Below are 18,203 nucleotides of genomic sequence, written 5' to 3'. Positions count from 1 at the left end.
TTATCACTGTTGTGTAATCCCTTTTTGTTTAATTATTAAAGAAGAACATATTCTTTTATCTTTAATCCTATAGTGAATTATGATAATTTATCTCTTCAAAATAATTTATCTCTTCAAAAATTTTCAACTATAATTATCACTATTTATATGTATATTAAATTTGTATAGAAATTTTTAATATTAAATATTTTATTATTGCACATATTATAATACCTAATAATTTTAAACCCGGTTTCAAATGATTTTTAGAACAATATATGCATTTATAAATTTGTCACTTTCTTATTTTCAGATTTTTCGTGCAAAGCCGAATTATTTTTTTTTAATAATTCTAACTAAATTCGTATCAAATGGCCCCATCGATACTAAAACAAGCCAAAAAAGAATAATCTGATAATGAACCGATTTAGAGTAATAATAAATAGAAACAACCGATTTGATGCTGAGCCACTATGCTTTTAAAATAGTTCAGGTCGACATATAAAATCGGTCCAATTGATTTTATTCCATTTCATTATTACATCGAATCATAGATTTTTTTTTTTTTACATTTATGTCAGTTAAGGCAAACACATACAATAATGAACCGATTTACAGTAATAATAAATAGAAACAACCGATTAGATGTTGAGCACTGTGCTTTTAAAATAGTTCAGGTCGACATATAAAATCGGTCCAATTGATTTTATTCCATTTCATTATTACATCGAATCATAGATTTTTTTTTTTTTCTTGACATTTATGTCAGTTAAGGCAAACACATACAAACATCAACTGCTCAATGTTCGGACCCAAAACCTCTTAGGTGATAGCCAAAGCTTCTAACCAACAGACCAAGATGAGATGTGAACCAAATCATATTCTGTTATGATGATTTGATCTACTCTAAATGTGATTGTTTCGTCTCATCATGGCTCGAGAACCTCGACCCATTATGACAACCCTTTCTTTGGACAATTTAGGGATGAATTATATGCTTGTATAAATCTTTTAAATACTCATATTATCTAAATCAACTTGAATTAGTAATAGATGATCTAATCCAACTCAAAAAATTTAGATTTGAGTTGAGTCGATTAATTTTCTTTGTAGGGCTTGGGTCATTAATATTGATCCGATTAATTTTTAGGTCGAGATCATGTTACCTCAAAAAATCAAAATTGATCTGATTATTATTTGAGTTCGGGTTAAGTTGGTCGAATTCATGTTACAAGATTCGTATTTAGATTAAACTAGTCATGTTGATTAAAAAAATTTATATAATCCATATGAAAAAATGGGTCAAACTGGTTAGGTTTCAATTCAGTCGGGTTCAGATTAAATACTATGATTTCTAAGATAAATAGGACAAATTTAGATCACCCAGATCAACTTAGATCAGACTCAAATCCAACCCATCAATCCAAATCGATAATCTTAGCAAGTGCTGCCTCCTTCCAATTAAGCCAAAACTATTAATGTGGCAAATAACTAGCGTAAAGAATTACCTATACTAATTTTAAAAGAAATTTAATGACATTTAAATTCATCTCTTTAACCCAATTTTCTGATAATTAGATTAGAATTTTCATTAATTTAACATAAAAGTTAGCCATCGCAGAATTACCGCATAGATTAACGTGCCGTGCGCGCTCCCGCGCAGCAAATAAATTTGGAAGGTATTGATTATCTATTTAACTATTACCATCTATTGAAAATTCTCCGCATAGTTTGATGAATTCTTTACTTTCCAAAAAACAACGCTCGAAGATACGCTGCATATTTGCAAATCCCAAATCGCCGTTATTTCCTCTGTTTCTGTGTTGCCTCTTCTTCTTCCTCCTCTTCTTCTTGCTATCAAAATGTTTTAAATAAAATAAAATTAAAAACTTATTATAAATGCCTAAAATAGAATTACAAACTTATCTCGTCTTTCTCTTCATCCCTATCGCCTGTCTGTTTTCCAAGTCGTATCAGTTTCTTCAACGCCATTATTGTGAAGCCGACAACCTCCAAGTAGATTATATAGAGAGAGAAAAGGAGAGACAGAGCTTTATGGCCTCGCGTCAATGGCGACTGGCGGTAGTATTGTTGTCAGCGTTGTTGTTACTGAGATTCTGCTCTGCTGCCGACCCGATTCGCCAGTTCAACTGGCAAGTCTCCTATATTACGGCCTCCCCTCTCGGTGTTCCCCAACAGGTCTTAAATCCTAAACTCTTATCATTTTTCTCATGTGTTCCAACGATTGAGATAAGAATTTTAAAATCCTTCATCACCATATTCTGATGTAATATCTACTCTCTCTCACTTTTTTTGATGAAAATTTGAAGTTTATAAGTAATATTCAGAAAGTTTTGGCTTACCAAATTGCTTGCGAAGAGAGTCGAATCCAAAAACAACAGATATTATTTGAACGCTTTAAGATTTTATGTTTAATGATGGTTACATTGCAGAGAATCTAATATATATATTTTTAAACAGGTGATAGCTATCAACGGTCAGTTCCCAGGCCCGGTTCTCCAGGTAACTACTAACTGGAATGCAGTTGTGAATGTCACAAATAATCTGGATGAAGATTTACTATTCACTTGGTTAGTGATTTCTTTCATTTAAATTAAATTTTCATTTAGTTTTTTAATGTTTCATGATTGATTTCTTTATTGTTTGTCATTAAGGAATGGGATTCAATTGAGAAGAAACTCATGGCAAGATGGAGTTTTGGGAACCAACTGCCCAATCCCAAAGGGTGAGAACTGGACTTATGACTTCCAGGTTAAAGATCAAATTGGGAGTTTCTACTACTTCCCTTCTCTCAATCTGCAGAGAGCAGCTGGAGGTTATGGTGGCATTATCGTCGACAACCGGAGCGTCGTGCCGCTACCGTTCCCGTTGCCAGATGGCGGCGACATTACAGTTTTTATTGGTGACTGGTTTAATAAGAATCACAGGGTTGGAGAAAATTGATTATAATAAGATTTTATTAGAATTATTATTGAATTTACAGTTTACTTATTTGAATGCTTTTGGGGATTTTTGATGCAAGTGCAGGATTTGAAGCAGCAGCTTGATCAGGGGAATGAACTTGGGATTCCTGATGGAGTGCTGATTAATGGCAAAGGACCTTATAGATATAACAACACAGTACTTCCTTCTGGGATTGAATATGAAACCATTAATGTTGAGCCTGGTAATCTCTAATCTTTTGAAGAACAATAAAATTTTTGCATTTTTAGAAAATTATGCGTTTGGTTTGATTGATTGAACCGGTAAATTTTTAGGTGTTTAGAACTTGTTAGTATTTGAATTTTAAAATTTGAATTTTATTTCATAATGAAATTAAATTTTAAATCCAATCATTTCCAAAGTCTTCTGCTACAATATACTGTGGCGCTTGCTTCTGATTCTGAATGCTTATCATCATAGCATTTTATTAACAAGTTGATTTCACTGAGTAATAAGAAAGCCTTGTGGGCCAAAACTAATTAAGAGAAATAATAATTAAAAAATATTTTAGTATAAAACTGGATAAGGCCTATAGATAATTCCAGATTAACTAAGAATTAAGACAATATTTTAGGCTGGCATGCTTATCGGATTATAACAAATTATTTCTTAGTTGAATTGAAACTAGTGTGTTATGGAAGCTAAATGAAAAGAGAGGCAATGTTTTTCTCTTAAAATTTGTTGAATTATTGTGATGCATTTCTCAAAGGTGCCATTTATCATTAGTTTTATCTCTAAAATCTGAACTTAGGGTCTGTTTGAGATACCAGTAGCTTATTGTAATAGTGGTTGTAAAAATACTGTGGAGAAAGTAATTTTTTTGAAAGCGGTTGAAACAAACTGCTTGTTGGCATTGTTTTTTTTTTTTAAGTAGCAAAACATTAATGACTAAACAAAAATTATGATTACAATAAGAAAAAGAAAAGCAATAAAAAACTATTCCAAACTAAGCCTAACGAGGGTCAAAATCTTTCATTTCCATTCTTAACATGAACAAGATCAAACTTATTGCTATGATTTTATTTAACTTCTTAATAACCTCTCCAACCTGATCAATTTGTCAAATAGGTAAAACATATCGGTTCCGCGTACATAATGTTGGATCTTTCACAAGCTTGAACTTCAGAATACAGTCCCATAGCCTTCTTCTTGTGGAAACAGAAGGCTCCTACACTGTACAACAAAACTACACAGACTTTGACATTCATGTCGGACAATCCTACTCTTTCCTCATCACAATGGATCAAAACTCAAGCAATGATTATTATATTGTTGCGAGCTCTCGATTCATGAATGGATCTCTTTGGAGTAGAGTCACAGGCGTCGCAGTTTTGCATTATTCTAGCTCAAAAAATAAACCAATTGGGCCTCTTCCTGATCCGCCCAATGATCTCTTCTTCAAAGAGTACTCTATGAATCAAGCAAGATCTATCAGGTTTGTGCTTGAACTTTACTTTTACTTTTTTGTTCTTGTTTATTAGAATATGTAAATGAAATAGTTATTAGATGTATTATGATATGTTAATGGTTAAAACTGTTTTTAAACAGCTAAGATTAAATCTATTACTTTCATGTGTTGAAATCATTCTCACAACAACATCTACTGTACTCATCTCTGCAGGTGGAATTTATCTGCAAGTGCTGCAAGGCCTAATCCCCAAGGCTCATTCAAGATTGGCTCCATCAATATCAGTGAAACTTATGTGCTAAGAAATAAAGCACCAATCTCCATTAATGGAAAACTCCGAGCTACAATCAATGATGTCTCTTACATCTCTCCTGATACACCTCTAAGACTCGCAGACAACTTCGCAAATATTACAGGTGTTTACAAGCTTGATTTCCCTGTGAAACCTTTTCCTGGAGCTCCAAGAATAGCTGCATCAGTGATCAATTCAACATACAAAGATTTTGTTGAGATTGTGTTTCAGAATAATGACAGCATAGTTCAAACTTATCACATGGATGGATACTCATTTTTTGTTGTCGGGTATGTTTCTTTCTTCTCTAAATATGGATTTAATTTTTTATTCCCTCTTGATTTCTTTTTCTGATGGAATTTAGAATGAATATTTTAGGTTTGCGTATGGAGAATGGACTGAAGCTTGTAGAAATTCTTATAACAAATGGGATGCTGTTGCACGCAGCACAATCCAGGTAGAAATACCTCAATTTGAACTTTATCCAAATACTTGATTGAAAATGGTGAAGTCGATCTCATCATACCCAGCTTTTCCTCCACATAGCAAAGATACTGTTTTTATAATTCAAACGCACAACCACCAAGTCATAATGGATCTAGAGCTGACTAAAAGTTGCCTGAACTAGAACTGAAGTACTATTTTTCTCGTACATTTTTTGGACTTGTGTTAGGGTTCATCCTGAACCGGCCCAGCCGGCCCATCGGCCGGCTCAAGTATACAGGAGGTGGAACATGTCCGCTTCCTTTGAAGCTTGCCGCCCACATGAGTGGGCCCCACTTGGAGCAAATTAGGAAGAGATGATTGGGCGGCTAGGGTGAGAGGGAAATTTTGAATTAGGGAATTATTGTATTAATAGTAAGGCTTGTTTAGAGTTAGGGTTATGCATGATTATTGTGTTCTTTGGAATTTTCTCTTGGTGTCTTGGGTTCTAGAACTTCTTCTAGAGATTTGAAGAGAACAATCCTCCTCTCAAATTAAGGATCAATAGTATCTTGCTTTGTGTTTGTTTTGCTTTGGATTTCCCTAATACAATCCACTGATTTTGGGTTGTTTTCATCACGTTCTTGTGTGATTTCTCGCTATTTTTATCAATTATTGCTAGGGTTGCTTGCGAACTCAAATATTTACTCTTGGATTACTTGCGAACTCAAGTATTTCCTATCAACTTGCTCCCTATTTATAGACCAAAGTCATCAATGTTTTTGTCTTCATAAAGTGACACTAAAAATCTTACTAAATATCTAACTCACCAATTAGTATATGCATCAGCAAAACTTACAAATATATAATGCTGGATTCCATTAGAACTTTTATCTCATAAATAAAAGTGCGTTTCTAATGTAATACTCTTTCAGGTGTACCCAGGAGCATGGACTGCTATTCTTGTGATGCTTGACAATGTAGGAATTTGGAACCTTCGTGCAGGTTCTTTAGAAAGGTGGTATCTTGGTCAAGAAACCTATTTAAGGATAGTAAATCCAGAACCTAATAACAGAACTGAGTTACCTATTCCCAGCAATGCACTGTACTGTGGCAAAGCTTACTGGCCAAAGTAAGTTTGATTATCTCATCACTCCTTTGCTTAACTTCAATCTATGTAGAAAATCTTGTCAAATATTTACTAATCTTTTTGCTTAAATGCTGCAGGAATGTTACTGATCATGGCTCAGGAAGCTCACTTCTGCCTTCGCATCTTTGTTCAGTGATGGCAATTCTTCTTGTTCTAACTAGTTATCTGCTGATGTAAAGTTATCTTAGGATTTCACAGCATTGTTTTTTTTTTTCCTTAATAATTTTCAGTGTTTGAGTGATTTCAAGTTAGTTGTTGACATGCTTATCAAGATTATGAATTTTATCAATTCATTAAGGCTTCGTTTGGGACGACTTTTATATTTATTCTTAAAGCGACATTTTAGTACAAAATTTTTAATTTTTCTACTAAAAAGTTGTTTTAAGTAGTAGGAAGAAAGCTATCCCAAACAAAGTTTAACTGTAAGCTTCCTAAGCTGTTGTAAACAGTTGCAGTGGGCTTTTTTGTATTAGTTTCACTCTACTATTAACAAATTTATTGAAAATGATTCTCATTTGATTGCATATTAACTTCTTTAACTAAACAATTAAAATTTCTGTTAAGTAGCATCTCTACCATGTTGGAAGGATGTACTTTGGATTCTGATTTATTAGATTTGTTTTCTTCTTAGAAAGTTAAAGCTTGTCATTGCCTGCAACTTACTTAGTTGTGTAGTCAAAAGCTGTCGTTATCCAACAGGCTTGAATGGATGAGATTACGATTTATGTACATTGGTGTGATTTTTTTTCATTTTATATGTGAAATCAGTTTCTTTAATTTTAAAGGATCTAAAGTTCACATTAATTTCTAATTATATAAGATAAAATAAAAGCTAACAAATTTCATTGATTTGCTAAAACAGCTTTTTTATAAAAAAGTCAAGGCTTTTAAAACCGGATCGGTCAATGAACCGGAAGAAGGAGGGGTTAGAGGTTTGATGGTTCGACTGGGGTAGAACCGGATGACGTAATAAATATTTATTATATTTAAATATTATAATAATGACACAATTATTTATAAATATATAACAAAAATTGAAAAAAAAAATTATAATACTTTTACTTATATAATAGTGAAATGTTAGCCAAATAAATTCAAATATTTAAATCTAAAGGAAAATCATATAGGATCAATTAGAGTTTTAAAAATAAATACAATTAAATCTACTAATTTAGTAATTTTTTTACTAATTTAATATTTTTTTATTTTAATAGTGTACATTAGACATATCTCTAACTTATATTTTTAGTAATATAACTAATTAATTAGAATTATTAACTTAGAAAAAAAAAAGACTAAGCCTGAAAAAAAAAAATAAATGCCATGTCCCGCCGCCTATGTAAAGCCTTCTCGCCTAAGAAAAAAAAAAGCTTTTTGTCCCACACCGTGAAAGACCAAAATATTTTGCTTTATATAATAAGACAAAAGTAATCAAATATATATTTTTGTTTAATTAATTAGTGACAACAAATAAAGAATTTATAATGAGATACCAAAGTCTCACTTAGATTGAGGGTAATTCTAACACGTCATTAAAGCTTTGTTTGGGATAATTTTTTTGTTGTTTTATAGAGTAGTTTTTTAGTATAATTTTTTTTTTTAACTGTGAAAAAATAACTATCAAAAGTTGTCCCAAATGAAGCTTAAATTTAACCACAAAGATATGTTACTGCAAAGTTTTAGATATCACTAAAAGAGAAGATATACAAGTCAATATTTTATTGTATTCCTTAAAGATTTATATGATATTATTATAAATGAATATATTTTTGTATTAATTTTATAAAAATGTAAAATTTGGATGGTATATATTTAAGTAACCCTTTTTTTGGTAGTTTAAATTTTATTTAACCCTAAATAAAAAATCTCCCTAAATTCAAGGGTGGCTCATTCTTAGGGATACGCAGTGCAGCTCCGTGGTTGAGCGCAGTGCAGTTGACTCCCGCGGCTCCCGTTCGATTCCCCAAACTGGCCCAAAAAAAAAGGATCGCACATTCAAAGTTATTTGGATTCAAGTTATATATATATATATATATATATATATATAAGGATTAAAAAAATCAAATGACTGCACCTATGGTAATAAAAATAAAAACTATGAAAAATATTTAAAAAAATTTATGTAACATGAAGTACACTAGAAAAATGTTTGGAAATGAGTACTCAAAAAACCTTGTCTTTGCATCTTCCATGCAAATTAATAATGAAGGAAGGTTATGGGAAATATTACTAAACTTGTGTGGGCTCTGAATTCAGCCCCGACCTCCCCCACTGCTTTTTCGGGGGTGTTTTAACAGAATTAAGTTCTGGGGTAAATTTTGGAAAGTAGATGGGACTGTAGATAAGACACTACCCAGATATTTCGCCATCATTTTGTGAGGACTTTATGATCTGAGTTATGGTTTCATATAGGCGCAAGGCTCTATAGTTAATTACCCCTCCCGATAACGAGAGAGAACTTTCGATTAAGGCGAGTCGTCGATCAGATAAGTAGAGAATACGTGTTATCTAGTATATACTAGTAGCATGGGCTTAGGTATTTGAGGGTTGATATTTAAAATTAGAAAATTTCACCATCTTGCACTCAAAGCATATGGTGGGGGTGATGATGGACCCAATCAAGATCCCATGGTTCCGTCGTCCCTTGTCATCATGGTCCTTGGTCTACTTAGTCAGAGGAGGTAGTCAACCCAACCTGACAGAATGATCCTTGTCGGCAGTCATGGGTGGTTGCTTCGTCAAAGGGTATCTTGTAGATCTAGAGTAGATGTTTGTCTAAGGGGACAAATTTGAATCCACCTTTGTAAACATAGTGCTTTGTGCTCTATCAATTATATCTCATTAATACATATCTCAAGGATTTGATGCCACTAAAGAACATATTGGCTCTGATCATAACTGTTACCTCGTTGTACCATTTGGCAGCAAAACGACTCGGTTCAGAGGGCCCCAGGATATAACCATGTATCCTGCGATGTCATTTGGCAGCAAAACTGTCGGTCAGATGGCACATACCACATCCTTACTAATAGAAGATTATTTGAGAATAAATCTTAGTGATATTTTCAACTAGACATTAACTCTATATGAGTTGAAGTAGTTTTCAATTTGTTCACCTCAGTAAACTGTCACGGAGGGTGGATGAGTTTTGTTTGAAGTGTTTGGATGGTTGCTTTTTGAATTTTAAATATTTTTGGGACTTTATGATTTTTTTGTTTTGTGGAGTATTGAATTTTGGGTATTCAAGTGGCATTTTGAATTATTTGGAATGGTCTCCTCCTGTTGGGATTTGCAATCAACATGGCCATCATTAAGGTGACTTTGAGGTCACTTGAAAATATTAAAATTTTGTTTAAGTTTGAGGGTATTTTAAAATATTTAAAATTAACCCCTTCGATTGAGATATGCATTCAACATAACCATCATTGGGGTGACTTTGAGGTCACTTGAAAAATATTTAAATTTTGTGGAAGTTTGAGGGTATTTTAAAATATTTAAAATTAACCCCTCTAGTTGAGATCTACATTTAACACGGCCATCATCAGGGTGTTTGGGGTCAATTCCATTTATGAACTGAACCTTGTCAACTCTGTCGAGCTGTCAATAGAGGATCGGGTTAGTTATTGGCTTTGTGATTTTGTTAATGAATTTTCTTTTTTGGAGGACTTGAAGGCCTTATATGAATGTATGAAATTGATATCCCAGTCAACCCTCTGACCGTATATCTGTTTGATACTTTGAGCGTTATCAACTCCTATCTACCTACATAGAAGGGTCGGGCTTGAACTGTGGTTCATTTATTGACCCGTGCAACATCCCTTGACATCATGTGTGTATCCATAACACTCTCTTCGGGGCCCATGCGGGTGTTTGGCTATATATGCCCCTTTAGTGTACCTATTGTATACATATTATGGTGCATGTGTAATGACATTTTAGGATATTTGATAGGTCTTCCATGGCACCTCCTAGAAACTCGTATTTGATTTGTAGTCCCCTTGTATTTTACTTATGGACCATACATTAAATCCTTGGTAGGGTTTCCTACAGTAGCTCATAGCTGATGGGTTAAGTGCATGATGGGTCTTTTATAGTGAGCTATACGAGTTTACATTTATTGTATATCTTCTATCTTTAATTACAACGGATCAGTATATATTTTGCTTGGGAATATCATTGTGTTTATTTACAAATTGATGCTGACTGTCGGATACTGCATCTTCTTCTACATTGACTGTAATCTCTTTGCTTATGCTTCCTGTTGTTACATGTGGGCAAGATGCATTGAGTGTATATTTTTTTTGTACCATCTACCAATGTTTGCATTTACTACAACTCTATATTTTGCTTATAGATAGCTCTTTGGGTATATATAGGTATTTGTAAGACTCATCATACCTTTTTGTCGGTATCTGAAAGGAGTCTTTCACATTAATCGTACGTGTATTATTGCCCTTCATAGGTGATCTATTTTATATGTATTGCAAGTCACTTATTACTTGTCAACTTTTGTGTATTGGTTGGCATAGCTTCTATGTCTATTGAGAGTTTGCATTGTTGCTTGTACTTCAACCAATCATGACAATTTTTGGTACCCATTGTGAATTTTATATCATTGCTTATGAGCAGCTTCAATAAGTTTGTTGTATGTTAACTTGCAACATTTGTAGAGAACTGTAATCTTCACATGTTGATCGGTCATCACCATTAGAAGAGACATTGAAATATTTATCATGTGTTGCATCATATGTATCTACTCATCATTTGTATGTTAAAAGAGTTACTATTTGCATGTCTTACATTCTTGCAACTTATAAAGTTTTGATGATTCCAAATATTATTATTTTAAAATTTTGTTTTCTCCTAACACTTTGTAGAAGAATTATTTTTGCTCTTGTGTGGACTAACATTTCAGGATAATCGAACTCCGGACTAATGAAGACTTCAAATCAAAATTCAGCATGAGATAATTTGTAAATTGAAGCTTGTACTTTCATTGTATTGAGTTTGAGAGGGAGTAATTGTAATTAAGTAACTTAGTACACACATACTTGGGGAGATCTTTAAAATTCATACTAATCGTACGGGACGAACCATGTTCGTACGGGACGATCAAGTCAGTTATCCCCTCGAAAGAGCAATGGAACGAACAGGAAGCTAGAAAATATTTTTAAGTCCTGATCGTCCAGACGAACATATATTCGTCCCAGGACGAAATGCTCTCTAGAAAATTTTTGTCCAGATGAACTTATATTCGTCCGAGGATGAATTTCTCTCTGAAAATTTTTTATTCAAACGAAACCTATATTTGTCCCAGGACGAAATGCTCTCTGGAAAATTTTCATTCAGACAAACTTATATTCGTCCCAGGATGAAATGCTCTCTAAAAAATTTTCGTTCAGACGAAACCTATATTTGTGCCAGGACGAAATGCTCTCTGGAAAATTTTCATCCAGACGAACTCTTATTCGTCCCAAGACGAAAATGTTTTAACATTTCCAATTTTGATAACTTCCTAATATACGGGACGATGATCGGGTACGAAGTCGGTTTGTACTAATATACACTGGGTTCTTATATAACTGATTTAAGTAAGTTCGTCCAGGACGATCCACGATCGTACGGGAATGATCCACTATGTACAGACTTGAAAATTAATAAATTTTGGATAGTTTTTTGTGCTTTCCTATATAAAGTCCAATTAGAATTGCCTCTTAATCTTTTTGCCTACTGATCTTCGTGCCTACTGAAAGGAGAGTCAATGAGAGAGTGTTTGAAGGAGGATTCTTACTACTGGAGCATGAAGGTTTCACTTGGTACTCAAATGTAAGAGTCTCTACTTGTGGTTTTTTATTAGTTCACTATTTTCTCTCTTCCTTCTAGATTTCTTGTGAGAAGATCTGTTAAGAAGATCCGGTTCTCTGCCAACACTTTGAGAGTGTGAACAGACGTAGGGTTCTCTGCCCACACCGGGAGAGTGTGAAAGGATGGATGGGTCCTCTGCCCACACTTGGAGAGTGTGAAAGGACGAAGGGTCCTCTGCCCACACTTTGAGAGTGTAAAAGGAGAAAGGGTTCTCTGCCTACATCGGGAGAGTGTGAAAGGACGGACAGTTCTTTGCCAACACTGGGAAGAGTGTAAAATGATGATGGTTCTCTGCCGCACCGGGTAGTGGTGGAAGAGAGTTTTATAAATGCTTCTCCTCCTTGTTGTGGGTGAAAAAGGAGAGTCACTAGTGGTATTAATGTAATACTCGGAGGGTGCCTCCGGGGAGTGGATATAGGTCGTGTTTGACCGAACCACTATAAATCTTGTATCTTTTTATTTTTCGCTGCCTTTTAATTTTTACTATTTTCACTTGTGGTTGAAAAATCTCTTTCTATAAAATTCACTAAAGTTAATTCTCGGTTTTAAATTTCAAAAAGAGGGATTAATTTTTAATTACCAATTCACCCCCTCTTGGTTAGCCGTTGGGACATAAGCTTAGGTTTAATAACCTAATTCATATTGAACAAGTTTCAACATTGTATACACTTAAGATTTAATTCCCATGAGTCCTTTGTTGTTTAATTCATTGATATTCATTTGAATGCACTTAGATGTATATTAACGTTATTCTTTGCTGCATGTCAAATCCTTTTGGTTGCAACTGACATGTTTTAAGTGGAATGGGTTTTTGATAATGTCGTTGAACCCTTCTGCTTGTAGGGGATTGATGTGTTTTCATGGAGTTGAATCGTTGTTGATGTTAGGGATGTAGGAGCTTCCTAACCCATTAGGACTCATTCATTGAGCATATAATTTTGATTACTCATTTATTAAAACCAAAGTCTGGTTCCGCTCAAATGCTTCATTCAAATTCAAGTTCTTTAAAGCTCATTTGCATTCTTGTTTGCTCACATTAAGTTCATTGCAATTCATCTGATTTTGAGTTTTTTTCAAGTTCCATTCATTTAATATTCAAATCAAGTCCAAGTCCCCTTTGGTCTAAATCAAGTTTTAGCTTAAGTTCAAATGTTCAAGTTCAAGCTGTCCAAATATTTGTCCAAGTCCCCTGAGGTTCAACTCAAGTCTTGGCTTGAGTTCAAATGTTCAACTCATGTTGGCTTAATGTTCAATTCAAGTTTGGATTCAATGTTTTCAATTTTGATTAATATTTAAATTGAGTTAAACTCCATTTATTTAATCAAATTCAAGTCTGAGCTCAAGTTCAAATTGTTCAAAATTTGTCCAAATTAGGTCCCTTATCCACTAGAACTTTTGGTAGCCTCCCGGTGTCTCCCTTATTTAGGGGAAATTATATAAAATTGAGCCTCCCATCATGCTAGAGAAAAGCATGTACGATAGGTGTCGGGTGACACTGCGACCAAAAAATCTTCAATCCCATCATGCTAGAGAAAGGCGTGTATGGGTCCTCGGGCACTTGTTAAAAAAATACAGTTTTTATATTTGTCCCTGAAAGTACAAGATGCGCTAAGAGGGGGTGAATTGAAAATTTTGAAATAAAGAACCAATCCTAAACATGAGTTCTAAAATTATTTTTTTAATCATTTTTTTAACATAACTTAAAATGGAAGCTAGTTATTAAAACATGATTGCAATATAAGTGATGAAATTTTAAATCACACAACAAAGATTTAGAATAGAAGTTTCACCAGGCAGTTATAGCAACTGTAAGATGCAAAAAGTAAGTAAAGTACATTAAATGGAAAAAGCAAACCATAAGATTAATAGTGGTTCGGTCACTTGACCTACGTCCACTCCCTAGAGTCCTCCACTCTGAAAATTTCACTACTCAAAAGTAATTCTCCTTCTTCGCCCACAGCAAGGCAGAGAAGCCTTTACACAACCTCACTTTCACCTTCCCCGGTGTGGCGGAGTACCAACCGCTATGTCACCCTCCCGATGACGGCAGCGAACCTTCTTATTTTTCTCACTTCTGGAGAAGGCAGAGTACCTTTGTGGACACTGACCTTGAAGGCTCTCCCACTTAGAGAGCTCCCACAAGATTTTCTCGGGCAATAGGAGGAGAAAGTGTGCAACAAGCTTGGAGCAAGCGTGCAATAAGCTTGGAGCAACCGTGTTATCCCCTCGCACTCCTTCTCCCTCACAAACTCACCTTCTCCTTCCTCTCACAAACCCAAAAATCTCATCAAGTACCTCCATCTCAAGAGTTCCCCATTTTGTCATGTTCCTTTTTTTTTCAAAAGATAAAAGTATCACATATATATCAGGCTCCAAGAAAGCCTAAGTTTTGTAATTTAGCCATTTCTATTTGTATAGAATGATCCAAGATCATATAGTACGTTCAGTTAAAATAGCTTCCATCCTGGTACGAACGAGTACAAACAGGCAATATTTTTGAACTATATCGTACAGTACGATACAAATATCGTCCCATACGATATGATATATTTCTTCTGTTCATATAGGACGAATGTTAGACGACCAAAATTTGTCTTTATTCATCGCCTGGTATGACCTAATTCGTACAATATTATCTGTTAAAATCTTCAGCTTGTTTGGTATGATTTATACAATGTCCAATACGATTAGTTCAAAAATCAAGGGATCGTTCGGTACAATCTTTGGGATAACCGAAAATAATCTCAGTTCATCATATGATATGAACTAGGTCGTACAGTATGATCACCAATCAGTAATTAAGCCTTGATTTAATTGACTAATCACGGGGTTAATTTAAGCAATTATTCAAATATTCGTGATGTACGATTTGATCATATAGTACGATCAGTTCAAAATTCAAGATTTAAAAACTTACTTAAATTAATCTGGTTGTTAGGTTTTCAAACTAAAAACAAATTGTACGTACGATTAATTCACAGAGAATAGCCGTTGAGCCACAGTAGTTCGTATAATACGATTGAAAATCATATAGTACGATATACAAAGAATAAAAAAAATTCCCTCAACAAAAAACTCTCCCCCTATCTGTGTGCATGGTTGCTCAGTTTGTGTACTCCTTTTTTGTGGCCAAACTCAAGAAAAGAAAAATAAAAAATAAATGTTAATACCCACAGATAAGAGCAACATTAAAAATATTCAATGAATAATGAGATAATTCAATCGATATTATTTGTTATCATCAAAAATCTTAGGCTAGAGGTCATGGACTGCAACAGTCCCCACCACAGTAGAGAAAAGCTTGACAGGATTTTCTCGCCTCACCGTAGGCGTTGCATCGAATTCTCTTCACACCACACTAGAGAAAAGTATGTATTAGCGGTTTTTCGATGCACCACTAACACCGAGAGCAAGATTTTTATTTTAGGAATTATAGCTTTGCGGGGATGCCACCGATGCCGAGGATGAAATAAAAATATAAAATAATAATTAAAAAAATTCTTTTCACTCTTTCTTTTAACTTCTTTTTTCTTTCTTTTTTTTTTAACTCTCTCACTTTTTTTCACTTTTTTTATTTTCTTCTGAAATAATACTAGCAAATGAAAGATCCCATACTCATGACTAATGATGTTAATTAGTACTATTAATTAAGATCATAACAAATAACAAACAAAATAAAATAAAGTAAATGAAAAGAATAAAATAATTTACTATACAGATTTGCAATGAAGAGGGATTGCTTTGAGGTGTAAAAAAAAATGATTGGACGAAATAAAGAAGAGGGAACTTGTTGATGTTCTGTTTAGTGGATTTAGACTTTGATGATTATAAGAGATGCGCTGTTTGGATTTGGTTGTAAAGTGGTAGATAGGTGAGCTGTAGAAAAACATAGAAATGGGCTATATGTAGAGTGTTATATTGGCTCTAAGTTAGTAGGATTTTGAAATGGGATAACTTGTTGTTGGGCTAAGGCATAGGAGGGGAACAAGTGTTGTCAGAGGAGAAATTATCTGCTGTTTGTTGTTGGAGAGTTGAGATAGTGAAAGGGTGTCAATGGGCTATAGTGGACTGATTTGGGGTTGAGAGTGGGCTGCTCGTGGTTGTATAAGTCAAGAGAAAGGTACTGAATGGGTTGGTTTAGGCTTTCTATGTTGATTTGAAGAATTGAACTCACCATTTACGTAGATGTTTAGCATGGATTTGTAAGACTTCATAGAGTTCTCTAACTCTTACAAGAACTCGCATCATAATTTATGTAAAAGAATTCGAAACGAAAAAACTTGATTTTACATAAGTCTTAAATCCTCAAGATCTTAAACAAGATGATTTTCACAATCTTTAATCGGAAGAAAAACATATCTTGATTCATTTTGAATTCGTCGAATTTCGAACTATGGTTTCTCTCCCTTCTCCCTTCACTTTCTTCTATCATGAGTTAATCATCTATGGAGCAAGATAACTCCTTATGAGAGAGAGAGAGGACCAATAGTTATTTCCTACGGATTTTTCATAATAACCCCTCATGAGAGTTATTTTATAATAACTCATAAAATAACTCATAGGAGTTATTTTACAATAAACGTTCATATGAGTTATTTTACAATAACTCATAGGAGTTATTTTATAATAACTCAAAGGAGTTATTTTATAATAACCGCTCATAGGAGTTATTTGATCAAACGGTCCATAAACGAATGATCAAATTATCTTTTCTTGACCAATAGGATTTAAACATAAATAATTAAATTGTAATAATTCAAATATATGGGCCACATAATAGTTTATATAATTAAATATCTATTCTTAAATAATTATTGCGACGTCTCGCATAATTAATATATTTAATTATTCTAACAGGATTTAGATGGGCTTTTAAGTGAGATTGTTGGGCATTTCTGAGAAATGAGCTCAGGTTCATGTTGAGTTATTTTTAGGAGAAGTTGGGCTGGTTGCTTGAGCTTGATATTAGGCCTTAGATGGCGTTGGAAGAATAGTTGAGGAGTTTATATCTTGATGTTTATGTGGAGTTGGACAATGAAGAAAAGGGAACAAAGGGCCTAGAATTAAAGTAGATATGATCTTGCAGAAATAATAGTAGTTAGGTACAAGAGTTGTCATTCTAGGATTCCTTATGAAGGATAAAAAAAAAATGGAATTGAACATAGAGATGCTTAGAAGAAGTCACATGCTGCGGTTGAGTGGGCTGCTGGAGTAATTGGTTTGTGGGTGAAGATGCTAGAAAAACTCCAATGCATATAAGGACAAGAGATGGCTGCATTATTCTTTGTAAAAAAAATTAGCTTCTTACGTGAAGAAGCTTAGGTGAACATGTGAGATTTTGTTTCAACAGCTAAGGGAATTATTTGGGAAGAGCAGGTCACATGGAGTTAAAGAGGTTTTGGACTCTTGTTCTAGCTGTGGAGAGACGGGTTACTATTTGAGGAGATCGTAAGGAGCAGGGGTCCGACAACTTGTGAGTTGGAAAGAGCTCGACTGTGAGGGATCGACGTAGGGTGTTGGAGCTAGTTTGGGGAGGAGGAGTTCAGAGATTTGCGGCTTATGGTGGAGCAGGTGTGGGTGTGAGGAGAAGGAAAGATAGGCTGGGCATTCAAAGTAGGTATTTTGTTTGGATCGAGTGGAAGTGCAGCTTGGCGTGTAAGTGTAAAAATCAATGGCTGGTTTTGATGCTTACAGCTCTGCAGGTTGTGAAAACATTTGTATTTGATCTGCAGCAGGTATAGGACGCTCAGAAGGCTACATCCAGCAGGTCTAAATGCTTGGTGGCGAAGTGGGCGTGAGATTAGGCCGTCGGAAGCTGTGGCTTGGGATTTCGGAAGATTTCGACTGTATTTGGTCGAAGAAGGCAATGCTTATTGCTATGTGGAGTTAGAATGCTTTGGTTGGAAGTGGGATCCGGCTACTGAAATCTCTTGACGGGTTCAAGAGATTTGCAGTTTATAAGGTGGTTTGAAGGGAGGTTCGTTGACGTGTTGAAGCTCTGGAGTGTCTTCTTTGTAGAAGAGGAAGAAGAGCCCTTTTACTCGTATTTGTTTTAATTTAATGACGAGGTAAAGCCAGTTGTG

General features: G+C 34.4%; 1 protein-coding gene across 1 annotated transcript; it reads left to right on the top strand.

The window, feature by feature from the left end:
- The first annotated feature begins 2,034 nt into the window (after positions 1-2,034).
- LOC110096135 (monocopper oxidase-like protein SKU5) lies at positions 2,035-18,054 on the top strand. The gene is made up of 10 exons (XM_020821911.2): positions 2,035-2,178; positions 2,461-2,570; positions 2,655-2,928; positions 3,028-3,166; positions 4,051-4,417; positions 4,604-4,972; positions 5,061-5,139; positions 6,041-6,237; positions 6,333-6,428; positions 17,856-18,054. Exons 1-10 carry the CDS (start codon positions 2,035-2,037, stop codon positions 18,052-18,054), a joined length of 1,974 nt encoding a protein of 657 aa, XP_020677570.2.
- The last annotated feature ends 149 nt before the right edge of the window (positions 18,055-18,203 follow it).

This window comes from Dendrobium catenatum, unplaced genomic scaffold (assembly GCF_001605985.2).
Source record: "Dendrobium catenatum unplaced genomic scaffold, ASM160598v2 original_scaffold_267013, whole genome shotgun sequence".
NCBI lineage: Eukaryota > Viridiplantae > Streptophyta > Magnoliopsida > Asparagales > Orchidaceae > Dendrobium > Dendrobium catenatum.
This window is presented reverse-complemented; position numbering and strand designations above follow the sequence as displayed.

What these genes read in the sequence shown, in the direction of transcription:
- LOC110096135 (XM_020821911.2), top strand. Translation starts at nt 2,035, where the DNA reads ATGGCCTCGCGTCAATGGCGACTGGCGGTAGTATTGTTGTCAGCGTTG. An exon ending in CTCTCGGTGTTCCCCAACAG is followed by an intron (nt 2,179 to 2,460) that starts GTCTTAAATCCT and finishes ATTTTTAAACAG; the next exon opens with GTGATAGCTATCAACGGTCA. An exon ending in TTGCACGCAGCACAATCCAG is followed by an intron (nt 5,140 to 6,040) that starts GTAGAAATACCT and finishes ATACTCTTTCAG; the next exon opens with GTGTACCCAGGAGCATGGAC.